Source organism: Gymnoscopelus microlampas (assembly GCF_963454915.1).
Source record: "Gymnoscopelus microlampas genome assembly, chromosome: 18".
NCBI lineage: Eukaryota > Metazoa > Chordata > Actinopteri > Myctophiformes > Myctophidae > Gymnoscopelus > Gymnoscopelus microlampas.
In genome coordinates this window covers 47,022,617-47,046,366 of record NC_139955.1, presented here as the reverse complement: position 1 = coordinate 47,046,366, position 23,750 = coordinate 47,022,617, and the positions used below count along the sequence as shown (strand labels likewise).

The window sequence follows — 23,750 nt, the reverse complement described above, 5'->3', positions numbered from 1 at the left end:
CCCTTCCTATACAAACCCATTGTAACTTCAAACTCAATTTTTAACCCGTTTAACCATCAAAAACACCCGTCCTTGGTTCTGGTGACTCACCCTGCCCTCCTAATGCATGAGAGGGCCGTGTTTTTTTGATGACTTTTTTCATTTATTTTTAATATTTTTTTTTGAAAAATGAAAAAATTAAATGCAAAAAAAAAATATTAAAAATAAATGAAAAAAGTTATCAAAAAAACACGGCCCTCTCATGCATTAGGAGGGCAGGGTGAGTCACCAGAACCAAGGACGGGTGTTTTTGATGGTTAAACGGGTTAAAAATAGAGTTTGAAGTTACAATGGGTTTGTATAGGAAGGGGGCGTGGCTGGCAAAATGAATATCAAATATCTAAATACTGAATCAAGCAACTTAAAAACTGTCTGGGGGGTTCACAAAAGCCTGAGTAGACCATAAAATGACCAAAAGTTTTTTTGAAAGTGAAATATCCCTTTAAGGCCTGTGTTCAAAATGTTACTTGAGTAAAAGTGAAAAAAAATATTGGCATCAAAATATACTTTAAGTACCAAAAGTAAAAGTACTAAAATGTTTGAAAATAGCCCATGTATAAAATAGGGCTTAAGTGGTTAATGAATGTTTTATAATATAATAATTTATATCTGCAAAGTAACTAAAGTTTTATAGCAGATCGAGCTATTTTTCTTTACGGTGCGCAACACCGCTGTACGACCGAACGGACCATAATAAACCATAGAGGTATAATATAACTAGAGGTTACAACTCTGGAGGCTTGCAATAAATCCAGCCAGACAGATAGCCAGGGGCGTGACGACCGGGAAGATTGACCAATCACAGGCCGTCAACACTATCTGTGACGTCAGCCATGGTTCACACGACGGTTGTCTCTCACGACGGTCATGGATGAACTTCAACCTGGTGTTTGCACTGTCTCCCTTTTTAACCCGTACATCTACATAAACTTTCAAATTTCAAATACAAAGTGCTTCCCCTATGATGACGGATGTTTCAATTATGGACGGGTTCACAGAATTACCCAAATCCTCCGTATTGTTAAATGGAAAAGCATTTTAATCCGATCATGGCCATGTTATCATAGAGTTATAATACATCAGACACTGCAATACACGTCCCAACCAATAGGGTCACGTAGTTGAATGCATATGGAGGAAATACGAAGAAAATGGCCACTGATTAGATTAAGATGTTTTTTTTATTGAATAATACGGAACATACTGGTACTTTTGAGGGCCCGTATAGTATTGTAACATCCGTGGCCATAATTTAAGCACTTTATATTTGAAATGTGAACGTTTATGTAGATGTACAGATCAAAGAGGGAGACAGCGCAAACACCAGGTTGAAGTTCCATCCATGACAGTCATGTATCAGAGGCTATACTGTGACGTAGTGGATGTAAACAAACACAGAGCAGCGGCCATTACCCAGACTGGAGACAACAAACCTCTTTCTCCTCTAAGCAGCGGATGGTTTATACAGCAGGTATGTGGAATATATATATTTATTTAAATTAATACCTTTAATACACAGGTTTTGAAGGTTTGCTGAACGTTGAACCCTGTTCTTTGTTGTGTTTGTGTAGCTTTTAGTTTAGTTTAGTTTGTGTCGAACATGTTGTTGTTCCTCCAGCCTATTGTCTGAGTCCATGCTCCACCATCTACACTATAATAATATATAAATATAATATATATATAATAACCTATTGTCTCTGTGTCCGTGCTCACTATAATAAATATATAATATCACCATAATAATCACTATAATAATAACCTTAATGTTCAAAAAGATAAATAAACATTATAGCAGTTTAAGGGTTTTGTTGAATAAAACCTTTTTTTGTTTTGTTTTGTATATCATTGGTTCTCAAAGTGGGGTCCGGGGACCCCCAGGGGTACTTGAGGGGGTTCCAGGGGGTCCCCAGCTAAATGATGGATAGGAACCAAATGGACCCTTATGGGTCTGTAACTCTGAGAGTGTACAAATGGAACCAAATGGACCCTAACGGGTCCATTTGGTTCCATTTGTACACTCTCAGAGTTAAATTAACATTGATTTTACAATATGAATTGGGGTCCCAGAGATAGAAATGCCATTAAATGGGGGTCCGTAGCCCTAATGCATGTCAAACTGGGGGTCCTTAAAATGTATCTTTTCAAATGGGGGTCCGCGGGCTAATAAGTGTCCATTTGGGGGTCCTTGACATGAAAAAGTTTGAGAACCACTGTTGTATATTACCAACATTCCAGTTTATTGTAAAATTGTAATTTAGTAATCAGCAGTATCTGTCTGTCTGTCTGTCTGTCTGTCTGTCTGTCTGTCTGTCTGTCTGTCTGTCTGTCTGCCTGCCTGCCTGTCTGTCTGTCTGTCTACATTACATCATATATTACTATGATGTAACTCATTCATATAAGTACAAGCAGCAACAATGTGTTCCACAGGCTGTGCTAACAATAGCAGTGATGTAACCAGTGGTGGGAAAAGTACTCGCATGTTTCACTTAAGTAAAAGTACCAATACTCCAATGTAGTTACAAGTAAAAGACCGGAATTAAAAATGTACTTGAGTAAAAGTACAAAAGTGTTGGCATCAAAATGTACTTAAAGTACCAAAAGTATAAAGTACTCTTAATGCAGAATGTCCCATTTCACAAGTTTTTAAATGTATGTTTGAAAATAGGCGATCTACAAGCTCACAATAAGTCGCGTTGTGAGCTTGTAGATCGGCTATTTTCAAATAGCCTATGTATAAAATAGGGCTAAAGTGGTTAATGTATGCTTCATAATATCATCATTTATATCTGAATAGTAACTAGAAACAACATGTGTGTTACAGGGTCCCCACGGTCATGATATGACTGTTAATGAAACAACATGTGTGTTACAGGGTCCCCACGGTCATGATATGACTGTTAATGAAACATCATGTGTATTACAGGGTCCCCACGGTCATGATATGACTGTTAATGAAACAACATGTGTGTTACAGGGTCCCCACGGTCATGATATGACTGTTAATGAAACATCATGTGTATTACAGGGTCCCCACGGTCATGGAATTCCTGGAAATGTTTTGAAATTGAAAAAAAACTTTTTCCAGTCCTGGAAAAGGTTTGGAATGTAATCAAGGGAATATATATTTGGCTATGCATTGTTTTTGGCAGAAGATAGGGAGTGAGTCTGCAGTTCTGACTGCAATGGGGGGGAGTTTGTTCCACAGTTTGGGAGCCAGAAGGGAGAGAAGAGGAGTCTGGGACGTGTGTGGAGCGTTGTCCCGGATGTTTCACTATCTCTGTCTGTGTCATGGAGTTAACCAATTAAGACCTGGAACGCATCTGTGTCACTTCTTGATTTGAGCAAAAAAATAATTATTTTACACTTTGGCTATTCAAAAATAGCAGATCTACAAGCTCGTAGCGCGGCACCGAGTGCCGCGCTACGAGCTTGTAGATCTGCTATTTTTGAAAAATCGTGAAAATGTGTGCAAATCTTTATAATATATATATTTTTAAAGCGCACATTTGTAACTGAAATCTTTGCTTCTGGGGGTCCCTGGAACAAAATATTTTGAGATGGGGATCCACGGCCAAATACATATACATTTTGGTGGTCCTTGACATGGAAAAGTTTGAGAATCACTGACATAGCAACATGAGTTTTTTCAAAAAACTGTTTTTTTTCCTACACATTTTGTGGAATCAGAAACCTCGGGCCTTAATGGGTTAAATGAAAGACCCCCCACCATCTCTGTGTCATTGTTACAGACAGCTTGTTCTGAGGAGAGAGATGAAAGACCCCAGTCGCAGCAGCAACATGACCTTCAGCAACGACATCATCCTGACCAACCAGTTCAACATGGAGGACAACCCCTTCGCCGAGTACATGTGGATGGAGAACGAAGAGGAGTTCAATAGACAGGTTAGTAATAATAATAATAATAATAACAATAGTACAAAAAAATATATATATCTATTCGGCATTTGAGCCACGGAACACCGTTTGATGAGCTTTAGCCTCTCACACCCAAAACGTAGAATGTGTTGTTATCGTTCGATAAGATGCTGTCAAAATAACAATTCTTTACGTTCTCTAATAGGCTCTATGCACAGCAGCCATTTTGGAGAGAAATTGGGCCTCTTCTAACTTCCTTCACAGGTGTTACCAATAATACTAATGAAGGCTCTGTTCCATGCTGGTCAAACAGAGTCAGGGTGCTGATATTGTGCATGTTGGCTCACTAGAAACACTAGTGGGTCTCAAAGTGTGGTCCAGGGGACCCTCATGGTTCCTTGAGAGGGTGTAACTCTGACAGTGTACAAATGGAACCAAATGGACCCTCCCGGGTCCATTTGGTTCCATTTGTACAGTCTCAGAGTTATGGGGGTCCTTGAAATGAAAAAGTTTGAGAACCACTGTGCTACACTAAATGGAACAGAGCCTTCATTAGTGTCATTGGTAACACCTGTGAAGGAAGCAAGGAAGAGGCCCAATTTCTGTCCAATATGGCTGCTGTGCATAGAGCCTATTGTGTACCTGTATAGTAACTAATGCAGATGTTTAACAATTTGACTCTTGAGAGTGTGAAATGTTATACTCAAGATTTAAAGATCTATAAGGGTCCATATGGTTATCAACTCTCCATCATTTAGCTGGGGACCACCTGGAACTGGTTGAGAACCGTTGCACTGACAAGTCCCGGAAAAGACGCACTGTGATTGGCCAGTAGTCAACGACGTGCTCTGAGCGCTGTGATTGGCCAGTAGTCACTTTGAGTGTCAGTTTGCCTACGCTAAAATGACGGCCGCGTTACCAGTCGCTCCAACGAACTGCAGAGGCCAATGAGGTACCTAGGTTTCTATTTCCATGTAGCAAACAAGTCAGGACTAGCGAGTGTAGATATAGACCAGGTTTGGCAACCTGGTAAAAACTGATTAACCCTTTAAGACCTGAAGAAGCATCTGTGTCACATTTTCATTTGAGCTAAAAAGCATTATTTTATGCTTTGGCTATTCAAAAATAGCAGATCTACAAGCTCATAGCGCGGCACTCTGCTATTTTTTTTCAAATGTTGAGATTTGAGTTACAAAAGCGAACATTTCTAACTCAAATCTTTGCTTCTGGGGGATTCAACAGTGTTTTGAAAAAACGTATGTCGTCATAATATCAGTGGTTCATTTTTCCATGTCAAGGACCCCCAAAATGACATGTATTTGGCCGCGGACCCCCATCTAAAAATATATGTTCCAGGGGCCCCCCCCCCCCGGAAGCAAAGATTCAAGTTAAAAATGTTTGCTTTAAAAATATATATATTCAAAGATTTGCACACATTTTCACGATTTTTCAAAAATAGCAGATCTACAAGCTCGTAGTGCGGCACTCGGTGCCGCGCTATGAACTTGTAAAGTCTAAAATAATGCTATTTAGCTCAAATCAAAAAGTGACACAGATGCTTCTTCAGGTCTTAAAGGGTTAATATGTAATATATATATATATATATATAAACTGGTACCCATTAGTTCTCAGTCCACTGTCCCCGTTACCTTTGGCTCATTAACATGGTCAGGCTACAGCAGCTGTGATCTCCAGTTTGGTGTGTAATTATAGAGTGTTGTGGTGACCTCCACCAGAGGTCATGGCAACAGCTTTTTGATTGGAACACTTTAATGTGAAGAAGTCCCTCCCCCTGTCCAATGACTGCACACCCTGGCCCCCCCCCCCACACACACACACACACACACACACACACACACACACACACACACACACACACACACACATAATAATAATGATGAAGTATTCAGAACAGTATGAATGTATGTGGTTGCCAGGTTGAGGAGGACTTCATGTATGTGTCTGTGTGTGTGTGTGTGTGTGTGTGTGTGTGTGTGTGTGTGTGTGTGTGTGTGTGTGTGTGTGTGTGTGTGTGTGTGGTTGCCAGGTTGAGGAGGAGCTGTGGGAGGAGGACTTCATTGAGCGGTGCTTCCAGGAGATGCTGGAGGAGGAGGAGCTGTTGGAGTGGTTCATCCCTTCCAGAGACCTGCCCTCCTCCTACTCCTCCTCCTCGTCCTCCTCCTCCCAGGCCGTCAGCCAGCTGCAGGAGCAGATCAACCTGCTGGTGCTAGGAGGAGCAGACCAGGAGCCCGTGGTGAGAATTCTACACTGTATGATTTAAGAGAAGAAAAAAACCCTCATCACTCTGTCTCCATCATGTGTCATTTTAAGATTTCTTTGGCTATTCATAAATAGCAGATATACAAGCTCATAGCGCGGCACCAGTATTTTTGAAAAATGGGGTCCGCAGACAAATACATATCTTTTTTTTTTTTTTTTTTTTTTTTGATTTGATTTATTTGAAAAGCCAAAACCACATGGTCACCGCAGTTTGAGGATAACACAAGAAAGTCCTGAGACTTATTTCTGTTGAGGTCCTCTTACAATTAACAATCAATACGTTAAAAATACTTTACAATACAACACATGTAACTAACGTAACATTACATAGACACATGTGACGTACACAGTACAGACACAGTACACATTACACAACAATACAAAACACAAGTAACATATACAGTACATACATACAAACAATACAAGAACACAAGTAACATACACAGTACATAAACAAGTGCTACCTTATCTTTCCTAGTCTAAAGACCCTCTCTAGGGGAAGCTTTTCTAATAGACATGATTTAGTTTTGTATTTAAAAGTCCTCAGATTTGTTGTCAGTTTGACACTGTTTTCGAGGTCATTCCACTGTGTGGCTCCTATGTAAGTAAATGATTCCCTGCCTACTTTACTTTTAAAAGCCGGGGTCGTTGACATGGAAAAGTTTGAGAACCACTGATATTATATCAACATAAGTGTTTCAGAAAACTGTTAGGATTTAGAAGACAATTGTAGAATCCCCCCAAAAGCAAAGATTTGAGCTACAAACGTTTGCTTTAAAAAATACATATATTCAAAGATTTGCATATATTTTAAAAAAATTGAAATAAAATAGTGCCGCGCTATGAGCTTGTAGATCTGCTATTTTTGAAAAATCTTGAAAAAAAGAATTGTATTTGTTGTAATTGCAATTTTTTTGTAAAACTGTTAGGATTTAGAAAACATTTTTTAGAATGGGCCTCAGGTCTTATTGGGTTAAGTGGACAAAATGAACACCGTTACTGTATATAATGTGATGGTATTATTTGTCCTGTTTGTGTCCCAGGTGAACAGTAACCTGAACCCCAACGCAGAGGAGTTCACTCCAGCCGTCCAGAAGCACATGGTGTGACCATGACGAAGACGATGAAGAAGAAGAAGACCTGAGCAGAGTCACATGTCTGTCTGTTGAACTCGTCACTTTAGGCTGGGTGTTTGTTGCCAAAGTTTATCCTCCGTTAGCCTTCTGCATGTTGGACCAGTCAGTCAGTCAGTCAGTCACAGTGGCGTGCCAGCCTGATCGCCAGAGAATTAGTATACATTGCACGGATTTGTGCATGTCATTCCGTGCATAGTCGCCTAGAAACCCCCAAATTCCGTGCATATGTACGGGGAGTCCCACGGTGGGCGTAACCAGTCGCAACCCAGAAAAACCAGGAAGTAGAGCAGTCCCCACAACAAAATTTACGATTCTGTGCCTATCGGTACGTAACTCAAACGGCGCTGAGTAGGCTCAAGGGAATGTCGCCGTGTGAAGGACCACCGAGCGAGCTAAAGCGAGCGAGTTGCCGTCCTGAACATTGCAGTCCAATTCCCTTGAGACTGCGCGCCTCCGAAATGGTTTAGTCACAATGGGGGAGATGCGAGGCGGCTATGCACGGAATTTGTGGTTTTCCAGTAGTCTATGCACGGATTTTGAGAAACGTTGAAAAACGTTCAATGAGAACGTTTCCTCTGGCGATCGGGTGGGCGTGCACAGACATTTTGAGGGGCAGGTGCTCAAGTAAATTATACTTTTTTTTGTTGACTTGGTCTGCTCTTTTTTCCCTCTACACCTATACCTCTTTGCCAAAAATAGCCGATCTACAAGCGTGGGCTTGTAGATCTGCTATTTTTGGCTAAAGTTCTCCTCAGAAAAGGGATGCTAGGTTTCGAGTGGTTATGGTTAAAAAGAAAAATCATATCACATAAAGATTTGGCGGACCCCCTGTAGTAACTCTGAGGACCCCCTGTTGAAGACCCCTGCTGTAAACTGGAAAAAAAAAAACTTTTTTTTTAATTTTTTTCAAAAGGGCACTTCTGGTCAAGAGGGCAAAGGGCGGGTGCTCTAGCACCACCTAGAGTCTATCTGTGCACGTCCCTGGTCAGTCAGTCAGTCTGTCTCTCTGTCTGGATGGTTGGTTGGTTGGTTGGTTCAATAGATCAGTGGTTCTCAACCTTTTATGGTCGTGGACCCCCCCGAACTGGGGACCCCTCCCCCCTACCCTGATAAACACTTGGAATTGTATCAGTTGAGGCAGAATTACATTTTGTTGGGACTCCGTTGCGTGATTCCCAAAACCTACAACCTAAACCAATAGGCTTTGGTCTGTCGCCACTCGGTTCCACAGATAAACGTTTCGAAAAATTAGCCGATCTACAAGCTCTCACATCGCCTCGTAACGCAAGGCGTTGTGAGCTTGTAGATCGGCCTCTTTCTTGCGTTATTTGACAATTTGCCCAATGTTTGACCATGTAGTATAGTTTGTTAATCACTTCTGATGCAGTGATGGTCTTTCTTATTTTTGTAATTAAAAAGGTCTTAAAAGTCCTTAAGTTGTCACTTCACTGTCATCTGGGAACCTCCCCTTCACCCAAATTCATGTGGGGACCCCCGGGGACCCCCTGGGGGTCTCGACCCACAGGTTGAGAACCACTGCATTAGAACATGTTTGTTGTATAACTGTTTTTGAATGTATCATCAGGTCACAGGATTTATGTGGATTTGTTTTTTGCACTTTTATTTAACTTTTTATGTATTATTTTTTTAGTTGTTTTGTTGTCGTTTCTTTTTTATTTTGTGCATCGGTGTGTTCGTTGTTTTTTCCAGTGTGCTTTTTTGGGGTTGAGTTCCTGTGTGTTGCTCCTTGACTTCCTGAAACGAACAGGAAACGTATAAATGGCTTCTTTTTTAGGTTTGGTTTCCTGTTCTCCCTCCCAGCCTGTGTTTTGTTTTGTTGTTTTTTCTAAGTGCACAGAAGTTCTGTATAGAAATCAAATAAAAGAGAAAAAAGTTGTAAAAAAAATTATATTTTTCTTAAAACTATTTGAAAATAAATGTTTATGGACAAAAAAACAACGTTATTTGGTGTGTTTTCTGTTCATGTCAAAGGACAACTTGGCGATGTAGTGAGTGAGGAGAACACGTGAACATCTGACATGATTCTTCCTAGAGTTACCAATACCAGTATCGGCAAAAGGTGCCATTACTACCTACAATACTGCATGATGCAACGTCATTTACAGTAATTACATTACATTACATTACATTACAGTCATTTAGCAGACGCTTTTATCCAAAGCGACTTACAATAAGTGCATTCAACATAGGTAGGGAACGAAAATACTAATCACCAGAAGTCTTTAGTGCATTCTCTTCTAAAACAAGCAATAAGAGTATACCTAGCGCTAAGGCAAACGTGCAATATATCAGCTACCTACTGTCTTAAACAGATGAGACATATAGGAAAATCAAATGAGCAAGAGCTAAAACAAATGAGTGTATCAAATAAACAAGATCCAATAAAACAAGTGCTCATACAAAATAATTGGGTGGGTTTTCAGCTTGAGGCGAAAGATGGGCAGTGACTCTGCTGTCCTTTTTTTTTAATATATATTTTGTGGCTTTTTCTGCCTTCATTGATAGGATAGTAGGCTGATAGGAAATGGGGAGAGGTGGGGGGGTGACATACAGCAAAGGTCGTCGGGGTCGGGAGTCGAACTCGCAACGCGCTGTCAAGCTGGATTAACAACGTATGTGGTATGCGCCTGGACCGCTAGACCAGCGAGGACGCCCATGACTGCTGTCCTGACATCAGTGGTGAGTTCATTCCACCACTGTGGGGCCAGAACAGAGAAAAGCTGTGACCGTGTCGATCGGCCAGAAGGACCTCTGAGCGAGTAAACGATTATGTTGTAGTTCAGCTAATGTTGCTCTACTGTTTTATACTCTTTTGTACTGTTTACATTATCATTTTACTAACTTGTAGCTGGACGTTAACAGTAATGGAATTCATATTTTATTCCTAGATCCGTGGTTCTCAAACCTCAAACCTTATAATGAAACATGTGATGTGAGAGTGCATGGTCTTCTTCTAGCCCATTGGTTCTCATTGGTTAAATCTCTCCAAATAGAGAGTCTCACCCAACTCTCTAAAACACATTTCAAATGATGGTGATGCTGCTGCATCTGATTTCTTCTTTTTTTGGGGCCAAAACAGACCCCAGAAATATAAATATTGGCCACTTTGTGCTGCCATAATATTAAAGCAGCAGCGTCTGAATTACCCCAGAATGACCACAAGAGGGCAGGGTAACACCACGTTTTGTTGTCAAACGCAGTAGTGTAAAGCAGTGGTTCTCAAACTTTTTCATGTCAAGGACCCCCAAATTGACACTTATTAGCCCGCAGACCCCCATAAGATATGCCAGGAAAGCCAGGGAAGAGGAAATTTTACGGCTCTCGAGCAGTGATTCTCAACCATTTTAATTTCAAGGACCCCCAGTTTGACATACATTAGCTCATTTGAAAACTTGTGAAATGGGACATTCTGAATAGTGAGTACTTTTACTTTTGGTACTTCAAGTATATTTTTATGCCAATACTTTTGTACTTTTACTCAAGTAAATGTGTACCGTACTTTTACTTGTAACAGAGTTTCTATGTTGCAGTATTGATACTTTTACTTAAGTAAAACATATGAATACTTTTTCCACGACTGCATTTAAGTCTGATAATGATGTACCGTTATATTTATGTTATAATCATGTATACTTTAACATATTCTTATTTTTTTTTTCACATTTCGGCAAAAAAAGAAGATTTTTTAATAATCTTCCTGGACGTAGTGACTACAACCAATAGGACTACAACACCCACAAGCCCGTATAACGTGTGCCGTGTTCTGATTGGACGAAGAGCGGTGACAGTTGACGTGGCACTGAAAGCTTTGCGCAGACTCAGTAGAGGTCTTGTCCAGCGTTGCCATGTCTGCTTATTATAAGCGACTTTGCTTCGGACATGTGAAAATAGCAGATCTACAGTTGTGAGCTTGTAGATTTGCTATTTTCAAAAATATATCTCACAAATCTAGAATGTTTTTTAAAACATTCTGGGGTCCTTCACATGAAAACGTTTGAGAAACACTGGTTTAAACAACACTAGACAATATATTTTGACTAGTCTAACAATCCTGTTAATACCATTATTTTAAATTATTGTAATGTTGTTTTTGCTTTTGCTCTTCTTGCTTTATTGTTAAAATTGTTATTGTTTTTTTTGTAAAGAACGTCTGATTTATTTTTTGCTCTGTAAACCACTTTGAACTGCATTTATGTCATGAAAGGTGCTATATAATTAAAGTGTATTATTATTATTATTATTATCATTATTATTATTATTATTATTATTATTATTATTATTATTATTATTACCCTTATTATTATTATTATCATTATTATTATTATTATTATTATTATCATTATTATTATCATTACTGACCATAATATTGTACAAAATATAGTAATATATGTAATGCATTTAAAATGTTAAAGTAACTTGTCCGACACTACACCTAGAATAGCTCTTCTTACATACTGAAATGACATTGGAAGTATCTCAGACATGAAGATAAATAGGCCTTTGTCATACAGGTTTTTTTTTTGTTAATACTTCAGGAGTATTTCAAATGATCAATACTTTGACTTCTACTATACATCTATATCTTTTTTGATACCAATACTTTTGTACTTTTACTTGTAACAGAGTAGTATTGATGTTTTGATTGATTGATTGATTGAAATTTTTATTAGGCAAAAAGAATGTAAAACAACACAGTTACATTTATAATGCTTTTGTCTAAAAGGTCCGGCCAAAAAAGTCCTTGCGGGCTTGTTTCCATTGGGGTCCTTGAATTAATTTCATAGACATATATAGTAGCAACCAAACAGTTCAAAAAACAACATAAGAATACAGAGGGGAAAAAAAATATATACCATTATGTACAAAAAAGGTCATGGGACCTAAGTAAAACATGTCATTACTTTTTTCCACCACTTGCCTGCCCCTGTAGTTGCTAATTTTGGGGCTGGGGGGTTCATAGACCATTGGTTCTCAAAGTGGGGTCCGTGGACCCCCAGGGGTACTTGAGGGGGTTCCAGGGGGTCCCCAAGCTGAATGATGGACAGGAACCAAATGGGCCCTTATGGGTCTGTAACTCTGAGAGTGTACAAATGGTTCCATTTGTACGCTCTCAGAGTTAAATTAACATTGATTTTACAATATAAATTGGGGTCCCAGGGATAGAAATGCCATTAAATGGGGGTCCGTAGCCTAATAATGCATGTCAAACTGGGGGCCCTTGAAATTATTACTTTTTTTTTTAAGGCTATAGCCGTTGAAAATCTTCTCTTATGGGGGGTCCCTGGCATATCTTTTCAAATGGGGGTCCGCAGGCTAATAAATAAGTGTCAATTTGGGGGTCCTTGACATGAAAACGTTTGAGAACCTGACTGTCAGACATAGACCACCTGTGTGCTTGTTTCTCCCCCAAAGAACCACAACCTGGCAACCCCCCCTTCACCACAGTCAGAGTACAGTAGTGAAGATGGTGGATGTGTTCAGAATGAAGTCCTGTGTGCTCTCTGTGTTCCTCATAAACATCTACCTCCACAGCCAGGTCTCCTCTCTGTACTTCCACATAGGAGAGACCGAGAAGAAGTGCTTCATAGAGGAGATCCCAGACGAGACCATGATCATAGGTGAGACCAATGAACTCTTTAAACTACTTTAAGGAGGAGTATAGTATAGCCATGGTTCACATGACGCTCCTCTGTCACAAGCGTCATGGAACCAGTCGTTCCTGGTTTGCGATTTGTTTTACATTTACAACTCTCACATCTACATAAACGTTCAGATTCAAAATATAAAGTGCTGACCCCCCATGCCACGGATGTTACAAGTTGAGCCGCAAAGGTCTAAGTACCTATATATTCCGTATTGTTCAATAAAACGCTTTTTAATCCGATCGCCGGCCATTTTGTCCAAATGTTCTCCTATGCTTTCAACCATGCGACACTACCGGTTGGGGAGGTGTAGTGCACTCTGATATATTACAAAGAAATATCCCGTCGATTGGATTAAAAACCTTTTTATTGAACAATACGGGGGGATACAGGTACTTATTTGGGGCCGGCTCAACTTGTTAAATCCGTGGCATGGGGGTCAGCACTTTGTATTTGAAATCTGAACATTTATGTACATGTGAGAGTTGTAAATGTAAAAGATATCGCAAACCAGGAACAAGTGGTTCCATGACTGTCATGGTATGACAGTCATGTCTCAGGGCTAAGTAGGAGTAAAGTGTTGTGTTGCTAACTAAAGCTAAGCTAACTTCAGCCTAGTGGACAGATAGAGACCATAAAGCTATTAGAGCTGCTTAGATTACATATTACTTAGAGTTACTATTACTACTTGGATTACTTAGAGTAAAGTGTTGTGTTGCTAACTAAAGCTAAGCTAACTTCAGCCCAGTGGACAGACAGTCAGAGACCATAAGGCTAATAGAGCTGCTTAGATGTAGTACAAACACAATGTTTAAGTTATGTTATTTATATTTATTCATAATGTTCAACCTTCACATGTGTTCTCAAAGCATTGATTGAGTGATACTGTATTAGCAGTTTGCAAAAAGAAAACACAGTAAAGTACAGTTCAATACAAGCTCTGCTAAGAGGATTTTAAACCTAAGGAAGCCTATGGCTTGTTTCTATTGGGTTCTTTGTACTTATTATATTATACTTATTATAGTAACATCACTGACATGTATAATGTTAAGTATATGTGATGTAATGGATGGTTGTTGGAACACGACTTTTGTTTCATATTTTACTTCCTCCTTGTGTCTTCCTGTGTTGTTGCTGCAGGCTGTTAGACAGTTTACTCCTCTCAGAGAGAGAGACAGGCTGACAGACAGACAGAGAGATACAGACAGACAGACGGAGAGATATAGACAGACAGACAGACAGAGAGACAGACAGACAGACAGACAGAGAGATACAGACAGACAGACAGACAGACAGACAGACAGACAGACGGAGAGATATAGACAGACAGACAGACAGACGGACAGAGAAATACAGACAGACAGACAGACAGACAGACGGAGAGATACAGACAGACAGACAGACAGACAGACAATATAGGACAACAATGGAAACAAGCTTGTTGTGTTATCTTTTTAACATTGTTGTATAACTATCTCTGTACCGTTGTACAAACTGTTACAAAAAGTATCCAATCAATCAAAACTGACAGACAGACAGACAGACAGACAGACAGGCTGCCATAATATTATTAAAGGAGAACGATCTGATGATGAACCTAAATAGTGTAACCTGTATGTCCTTTAAACAGTGTAAAGCCTCTGTCATTTCTCTAATGATTTAATCATCATGCACCACTGCATGGCATCATGTTCATGTGTTTGTTTGTTGACATTAAGACATAATGTTATATTTAACACCGTACTGACTGTTGATGTTGTGGACAGAGTTGCATCTAGCCCTGTCACAATTATTACATCATAGTCTAATCGCAATTATTTAAGATAATCGCAATCATTTTTGCATAATCGTCATAATCGTTTCCATGTTGAAAAATGTTCACACATTTTCAAATATTAAACAAAGCAGAAATAGCTGATCTACAAGCTTACAACGCGTCAGTGACGCGTTGTAAGCTTGTAGATCAGCTATTTCTGCTTTGTGCTTTGAAAGCAGATCTACAAGCTTACAATGCATAAAAAGTACAATGTATAAGATTATTAAATGTGTCAATAATGTCTTTGTATATTTAAGTTATCTGTCATATCTACCCTGTGCAATTTTTGATCACAAAGCCTAAAAGGCAAACAGAAATTAGGTTTGTATTCATATGTTCTAATGTTCAAACGCCCCAAACACACAATTAAATCGCGAATAACAATTATTTGACTGACAATTAATGGTCAACTTAAATGTGTAATGGTAACAGTCCTAATTGCAGCAGCAACTGTCACACCTTTCAACCTCACTTCATTAGACTGCCAGTCTGTAGTAGTTAGAGCCTGTTTGATCTGTTGGTCATGTGTCTACTTTTAAGTGGAGATATATTTTATATACTGTATATCATTGGTTCTCAAAGTGGGGTCTGGGGACCCCTAGGGGTACTTGAGGGGGTTCCAGGGGGTCCCCAGCTAAATGATGGACAGGAACCAAATGGACCCTTATGGTTCTGTAACTCTGAGAGTGTACAAATGGAACCAAATGGAACCAAATGGACATTGTACACTCTCAGAGTTAAATTAACATTGATATTACAATATGAATTGGGGTCCCAGAGGTATAAATGCCATTACATGGGGGTCCGTAGCCTAATGCATGTTAAACTGGGGGTCCTTGAAATTAAAATGGTTGAGAATCACTGCTAGAGAGCCGTAAAAACCTTCTCTTATTGGGGTCCCTGGCTTATCTTTTCAAATGGGGGTCCGTGGGGTAATAAGCGTCTATTTGGGGGTCCTTGACATGAAAAGGTTTGAGAACCACTGATGTATATGGACAACATAACGGTGTCTGCATTAGTTAACAGAAACATGTGACAAACAGTGCGTCCACTCCTCTGTGTGCGTGTGTGTGTGTGTGTGTGCATGTGCGTGTGTGTGAGAGTGTCATTGTTGACCTGGCATCCTATAGTGTGTATAGTTTCAATGTACAGGCTGATGATAGGTTTGTGGTTTACGTATGTATTAATTATTATTAGATTATTGGTTTACTATGTATTACTTTATTAATAGATTACTATTTTTATGCATTTGATGTATTATGTGTATTATCTTGTGTCCTCGCTTATTGTATATATATATTGTAAGTCGATCTGGATTAAGAGCGTCTGCTAAATGCCTAAACTGTGTGTGTGTGTGTGTGTGTGTGTGTGTGTGTGTGTGTGTGTGTGTGTGTGTGTGTGTGTGTGTGTTGTGTGTAGGTAACTACCGCACTCAGCTGTATGACAGACAGAAGGAGGAGTACCTCCCGGCCACACAGGGTCTGGGCATGTTCGTGGAGGTCAAAGATCCAGATGAGAAGGTATACCGTCTGTCTCCATGACAACCAGAAGCATCTCTGTTTGTGACATATGACTAGGGATGGAGCTCGAAAACCGGGTCCATTATATACCCGGGCATGAATTTATCGAGACCCGGTTTTCGATAAGCTTTAGCCTTGTCGAGCCTGTTATCGAGTGTAGCGGCCCATGACGTCATGTCTAAACTATCAAAACAAGAGGCGATCAAGAAATAAATCTAATCACCCACGCTGGCACAAACATGTTGGTCTAAAAGTGTATTGATAGCTGCAAGTTGTGCCAAACAGCGCTGTCCGTCCCTCAGTCTATCGTTGCCGAAAATGGCAGATCTACAAGCTCACAACGTGGTGCGAACAGACGCAGTGTGAGCTTGGAGATCGGCCATGTTTGGTGCGTGACACCGTCGTACGATGAAGTATACATTGCGCTTTTAAAGTGACAGTACACACATTAACCGTTTCTTCAATATTATTTTCCAAAAGTAAAAAGGTCACTTGCCTTCTGTCTGTTAGAAAAGTACTGTATTTGAAGGCCCTAGTAAAATGCAGTGCAAGTGATATATTTTGGTTAAAACAAAGAAAAAAGAATAGAAAAAATAACTATGCATTTTTTGTTTATAAAAAGTTGAAGAGACATGGAGATTTTATAGTAATTATTACAGTACTATTCATAATATAAAGCCATTTGACACTTATTGCACATTATATGAATGGTTGTTTTAATGATAGGCAAAAATATTTTTTACTTTTGTCATCTTCATTTAATTTTAGATAGTGGTCAGCCACAAACTCACTGTCACAACTGGCCAATAAAAAAAGATACCGGTTCTGTTCAGAATTTTTCGCCTCACGTCTTTTTTCTTAATAATAGAAAAAGATCGATAGTGGGCTCGATAAAAGCTCGGTTTGATAAGCAGGTTCGATAAGGTGCTCATTATCAATAAATATTAACGAGCTCCATCCCTACATATGACAAAGCGCTGATAACTTGGCCACTTCCTGTTTGCTTCCTGTTAGGTTCCTGTTTGCTTCCTGTTAGCTTCCTGTTAGCTTCCTGTTAGCTTCCTGTTAGCTTCCTGGGTGACACAGCCGCAATGAGGCTACTGAGGCCTGTCACAATTATTACATCATCGTCCATTCGCAATTATTTGAGATAATCACAATTATTTTTGCATAATCGTCATAATCGTTTCCAAGTTTAAAAAATGTTCAGACATTTTCAAAAAAAGCAGATCTACAAGCTTACAACGCGTCACGAAGCGACGCATTGTAAGCTCGTAGATCAGCTATTTCTGCTATTTTTACATGTATAAAATGAAATGTCAATCATTTCTTTGTATATTTAAGTCATTTGTTTAAGTATTATTTAAGTAAATATCTGCCCTGTGCAATGATTTATTACAAAGCCTAAAAGGCAAACAGAAATTCATATTTTATTCACACCAAACACATGATTAAATCGTTAATCGCAATTATTTGAGTTATAATTAATGGTCAACTTAAATGTGTAATTGGTGACAGCCCTGCCTGTACCTCTCACTGCTTTACTGTAGCTGCTGCCTGGGGCCTGGTGCATTGTGGGGCTTGTAGTCCGCTCCACCAATAAGCAGAAGCAGTGCTTTGTGAATGCAGTGTAAAAGCATGATGGTTGCTGTGTTGTGTTGTGTTGTGTTGCAGGTGATCCTGTCTCGTCAGTACGGCTCGGAGGGGAGGTTCACCTTCACCTCCCACACCCCAGGAGAACACCAGATCTGTCTGCACTCCAACTCCTCCAAGTTCTCCCTGTTCGCCGGAGGCATGCTGGTACGACCCCACGACCTCCTGACCCTGTGACCACTTAACCCATGGAGACCGGGAAAGAATCTGTGTCATTTTTTAGATTTCTTTGGGCGATTCAAAAATAGCAGATCTACAAGCGCATGACGCGGCACTGAAAAATTGTGAAAATGTGTGCAAATCTTTGAATATATATATTTTTAAAGCGAACATTTGTAACTCAAATATTTGCTTCTGGGGGATTCTACAAATGTCTTCTAAATCCTAACAGTTTTTTGAAAAAACTTATGTTGCTGTAATCAGATGTTCTCAAACCTTTTCATGTCAAGGACCCCCAAAATGATATGCGTTTGGCTGTGGACCCCCATCTCAAAATATTTTGTTCCAGGGACCCCCAGAATAAAAAATTTGAGTTAAAAATGTTCACTTTAAAATATATATATATTAAAAGTTTTGCACACATTTTCACGATTTTTCAAAAATACTGAGTGCCGCACAATGAGCTTGTAGATCTGCTATTTTTAAATATCCCAAATAAATCTTAAAATTACACACAGATGCGTTCCTGGTCTTAATGGGTTAATGTCCTACAGTATATGACAGTGTTAATTTTAAAGACGCTCATTTAGTTTTAGTCATCTGAAATGTTTTAGTTTTGTTGGCCAAATAAGATTTTAGTCAACTAAATCTACAGTTTATTTAGTCCCCAAAAATGTAACAGGTTTAGTTCATGTTAAATGATTCTAAAACATAGGTTCTTCATCTTAGTACGTATTTGTACTCATTCAGCGCGTCAACCAATCTTTTAATTCACAAACTAAGATAAAGCAACTGTAGGTCGTTCACTTCACAGGTCAGTGGAGGTTTCTTTAGCTTGCGTTGTATTTCCAGTTTAGGGTAAACAGTCTAACCACACACCAGCTTATCTGATAAAATAACTTTTATCTTGTGTGCTTTTACCCTTTGAATGACATTCTGATTGACTTGTCTTATGTTAGTTCTCCTGGATCTCTTCTAGTCCCTCCCTAACATTTAGTCTAGTTAGGATGTGTTGATTGTTGCCTATAATGACCTGCCCAACATGTTTGTTACGTGTTTATGGAGTGGTGGAAAGTAACTAAGTACATGTACTCATGTACTCAAGTACTGTAATTACAGTACAGTAAAAGTTTGAGGTCCATAGAAGCCAGCATGTCTTCCATGGAAGAAAGTTTGCGCACCAAAAATAGCCGATCTACAAGCTTGTAGATGGGCTATTTTTGGTTATTATTTTAATAACTGTTACACAAGTCACGTAATAGGACTTGGCCATACACATTTTTTTCAGTCGAGAGATTTTATTTTTGTGGAAACGAGCCGTTTTCGATCGGCGATCACTCTGCAATGGAGGATCGCGTTAGAAATATTATTGTTCCAGGCGTTAGTCGGAACCCTCCGCCGTCTCGCACGCACGCTTTGTTTACATGCGCGTCCTCGTCGGGGCTTCTACAGCACGAAACATATCAACGTAAGTGGATGGAAGATATATTGGCACTAGATGTACCCTATTTTAATAAACCTCTGGCACACGATGTGTTAATCTGAAGACTCACCTCTTCACACTCCACCTCCATACCGTTCTTGTTAGGCTTGTATTCTTGTTTTCTTTTTCTTGACCACAATGTTAAAAATATATATTTTGGATAGCATGTTATTTAGTAAGATGCTATGTTCATTGTTTACCTGGTATCCTATAGTTTCAATATACAGATTCTTTTTTGATAGTATATTGTTTAGACTAGAGGGCGGCAACATTTTGACATCGAGTCCCATGTTTTTATTTTATTGATAGTGTGCCATATCAACATTAAGTTATGACACCACATCCAAATACAATATTTGATTGTCCATATACTGTACATAACAACCTTGATTTTCTTTCTTCTTTTTAAAATATGTTCTTTCATATCAGGACATCGTAAGTAATGATCATTAGACTCAACCTATCATAACCCAGACTCCCTCCTTAGTCACAGTTCAGAGCTGGAATAAATGTAGAATTATGTGCAGGATGTAAGTACTAATTTGCATACAGATGTGAGGGTAAAATATTGTATTTTAAAAGAAAAACAATCCTTTCTCTCACCTGCCAGTGTGCCAGTCATCACCCTCCCCACTGCCAACGTTGGCGCACGTGCTTAAGGTTGCCTAGAACCCCTGGTTTAGACTGGCTGCAGTGCCTTGCCAAAGTATTGACCCCCCTTCACGTTTTCCACGTGTTGTTATGTTACAGCCTTATTGAAAAGATGTATCGTCTGGTCTGTTGAAACAGAGATTGAACTCTTTGACCTGAAAGCCAAGTGCATGGATTTAAGTTCTCATTCGCCAAGACTGATTTCAGTCATTTGGGTTCCATAGAAGCCAGCATGTCTTCTATGGAAGCATGTTGCGCAGCAAAAATAGCCTTTCTACAAGCGCTCAATGCGTCTGCGACGCATTGAGCGCTTTCCTTTCACACTGTTTCATAAATCGCACATTATGACATTTTCAGTGGTGAGATTTTATTTTGCTTTAATCCATGCAAGTGTAATGTCTGGACAAAAGCAGGCAGCGCTCATCACCTGGCCAACACCATCCCTACAGGTTGCAGCATCATGCTGTGGGAATATTCAGAGTGACCGTTGTGTTCTTGGTCACCTCCCTGACCAAGAACACAAGATCTCCCAATTGCTATAATTTGTCCAAGTGGTTCCAAACGTCTTGCATTTACGAATGATAGAGACCACTGTGTTTGCTGGGACCTTCAATGCTGCGGAAAGTGTTTTGGTAACCTTCCCCAGGTAACCTTCCCTCCATAGAATCCTGTCTCAGAGGTCCACAGACAACTCATTTGACCTCATGGCTTGGTTTGTGCTCCGGCATGCACTGTTAACTGTGGGTCCTGATAGAGACATGTGTGTGTGTGTGTGCCTTTCTAAATGATGTCAAATCAATTTAATTTACCATAGGCAGACTCCAATCAAGTTATAGAAACATCTCAAGGATGATCAGTGGAAACAGGATGCACCTCAGGTCAACTTTGAGTGTCATAGCAAAGGGGGTCAATACTTATGTTTGTTAGTTTGTTAGTTTGTTAGTTGAAGTTTATTTCGGTCAATAAAACCATACACACATATGGCATTTCATGCAATAAAAGACAAAACAATTAAAAACAAAAACAAAGCAGAACAAAACTGCTTGACCGAAAAGGCGTAGGCTGTAGCTAATAGCTTATAGTGCCTACCCTTCTTGCATTGAATAATCTATTAGAACAGAAAATGAATTATTTATACTCAATCATTGAAAAAGAAAATATTCCTATGATATATAAATCTAAATATATATATATATATATATATATATATATATAATATTTCAAACCGTATACAAACCTATATAAAACAGAGAATTAATTGCATAATCAATCATTGATAATATCTCTATACTTTTATGTGATTTCGTCGTTTACATTTTTTATACATTTGCTAAAAATCAAACAAATCTTTTTTTATTTTGTCATTATGGGGTACAATGTGGAGAATGTTGAGTAAAAAAAATATTTCATAAATGTTTTAATAAGGCTGTGACATAACAAAAATGTGGAAGAAGTGAAGGGGGGGTCAATACTTTCGCAAGGCACTGGCTAGGTTGTTGGTTTACCTGTGATCCTATTACTGAGACACTACACTGTCTATGCATTGGATGTGTTTACCTTGTTTACTGTGAGTCTCTCTGGATAAAGAGCGTCTGATAAATCACTACATTGTAAATTGTCTTCGACCCCCCCCCCCTTCCTCCTCCTCAGAGAGTGCACCTGGACATCCAGGTAGGAGAACACACCAACAACTATGCAGAGATCGCTGCCAAAGACAAACTCACTGAGCTGCAGCTGAGAGTGAGACAGTTAGTGGAACAAGTGGACCAGATACAGAAAGAACAAAACTACCAGAGGGTTAGTACTGTGTGTGTGTGTGTGTGTGTGTGTGTGTGTGTGTGTGTGTGTGTGTGTGTGTGTGTGTGTGTGTGTGTGTGTGTGTGTGTGTGTGTGTGTGTGTGTGTGTGTGTGACCGACCATCTATTATATCAGTGGTTCTCAACCAGTGGTCCTTGAGGGGGTTCCAGGTGGTCCCCAGCTAAATGAAGGAGAGTTGGAAACCAAATGGACCCTTAAATAGATCTTTAACTCTCGAGAGTGTAAAATGAAACCAAATAGACCCTTACGGGTCCATTTGGTTTAATTGTACACTCTCAAGAGTTAAATTATTGTTAAACATCTGCATTACTTCATTAAAGAATTGTATCGTTTGCCTGTTCTCTCCTATCTATGGTACCCATAGAGTTAAAAAAAAATATTGGTACCAACATCAATACAGCATGGATGGAATTGTGGACAAAAATCGTCACAATGTTGTTTAACTGAAAATAGCAGATCTACAAGCTCACAACTCCTCGTGCTGTGAGGCGTTGTGAGCTTGTAGATCTGCAATTGTTTAGCAAAGAGCTTTGGTGTAGGGGGAAAAAAGAGCAGACCTAAGTTTCTATGTATTGAAGGTTTAACCCATTGAGACCTGGAACTGTCTCATTTTTAGATTTGAGCTAAAAAGCATTATTTTACACTTTGTGCTATTTTTGAAAAATCGTGAAAATGTGTGCAAATCTTTGAATATATATATTTTTAAAGCGAACATTTTTAACTCAAATCTTTGCTTCTGGGGGGGTCCCTGGAACAAGATATTTTGATGGGGGTCTGTGGCCAAATACATATACTCTTGGGGTCCTTGACATGAAAAAGATTGAGCACCACTGATATAGAAACATACGTTCTTCAGAAAACTGTTGATAGTTTGGAGACATGTAGAATCGGCTTCAGGTCTCAATGTGTTAACATGACAGACAGTGTCTGTCAAACAAGTCTATGAAGCTCTTATTATGAAATCTATGAAAAAGTTTAATCTGCAACACAATGTTATACAATATGTAGTGGGGGTGGGGGTCCCTGCTTCATCTCTCTCTCTCTCAGCTAAGGGGTCCTTGGCCTGGAAAAACGTTGAAGACCCCCATGTCCTTGTATATAAATGTTTTTCATTTGCCCTTTTCTCCTCTGCAGTACCGCGAGGAGCGCTTCAGACAGACCAGCGAGTCGACCAATCAGAGGGTGTTGTGGTGGTCCATCGTCCAGACTCTCATCCTGGTGGCCGTAGGGTTCTGGCAGATGAGACACCTCAAGAGGTTCTTCGAGGCCAAGAAACTGGTGTAGAGAGACAGACGGGCACATGTCTGTCTGTCTGTCTGTCTGTCTGTCTGTCTGTCTCACTGTATGTCTGTAAAGACAGACAGGCACCTACCTGTCTGTCTGTCTGTCTGTCTGTCTGTCTCACTGTCTGTCTGTCTGTCTGTCTGTCTGTCTGTCTGTCTGTCTGTCTTATAGGGATGTGACGATATATAATCTTCACGATTATTCAAAAATAGCAGATCTACAAGCTCGTAGCGTGGCACTCGGTGCTGTGCTATGAAGATCTGCTAGTTCAGCTTGTAGATCTACTATTTTTGAATAGCCAAAGTGTTTTTTTTAATCACGATAAACCATAATAACGACTATCGTCACATCCCTACTGTCTCACTGTATGTC

At 39.5% G+C, this 23,750-nt stretch overlaps 2 protein-coding genes across 4 annotated transcripts; both read left to right on the top strand.

The window, feature by feature from the left end:
* The first annotated feature begins 1,438 nt into the window (after positions 1-1,438).
* On the top strand, positions 1,439-9,281 carry LOC311065369 (polyadenylate-binding protein-interacting protein 2-like). 2 transcript variants are annotated; one of them, XM_084085685.1, is made up of 4 exons: positions 1,439-1,510; positions 3,789-3,942; positions 5,963-6,169; positions 7,239-9,281. In XM_084085685.1, the coding sequence occupies exons 2-4, from the start codon at positions 3,811-3,813 to the stop codon at positions 7,302-7,304; spliced, it is 405 nt and encodes a 134-aa protein (XP_083941811.1). In that variant the 5' UTR covers positions 1,439-1,510; positions 3,789-3,810; the 3' UTR covers positions 7,305-9,281. The 2 variants fall into 2 exon arrangements, with proteins under 2 accessions (XP_083941811.1, XP_083941810.1); XM_084085684.1 differs by having other exon boundaries at positions 1,493-1,514.
* Positions 9,282-12,798: 3,517 nt separating this feature from the next.
* Positions 12,799-23,685, top strand: tmed9 (transmembrane p24 trafficking protein 9). 2 transcript variants are annotated; one of them, XM_084085683.1, is made up of 6 exons: positions 12,799-12,970; positions 16,230-16,330; positions 18,005-18,130; positions 21,927-22,073; positions 23,229-23,424; positions 23,497-23,685. In XM_084085683.1, the coding sequence occupies exons 1-5, from the start codon at positions 12,817-12,819 to the stop codon at positions 23,376-23,378; spliced, it is 678 nt and encodes a 225-aa protein (XP_083941809.1). In that variant the 5' UTR covers positions 12,799-12,816; the 3' UTR covers positions 23,379-23,424; positions 23,497-23,685. The 2 variants fall into 2 exon arrangements, with proteins under 2 accessions (XP_083941809.1, XP_083941808.1); XM_084085682.1 differs by having other exon boundaries at positions 23,229-23,685.
* Positions 23,686-23,750: the final 65 nt, after the last annotated feature.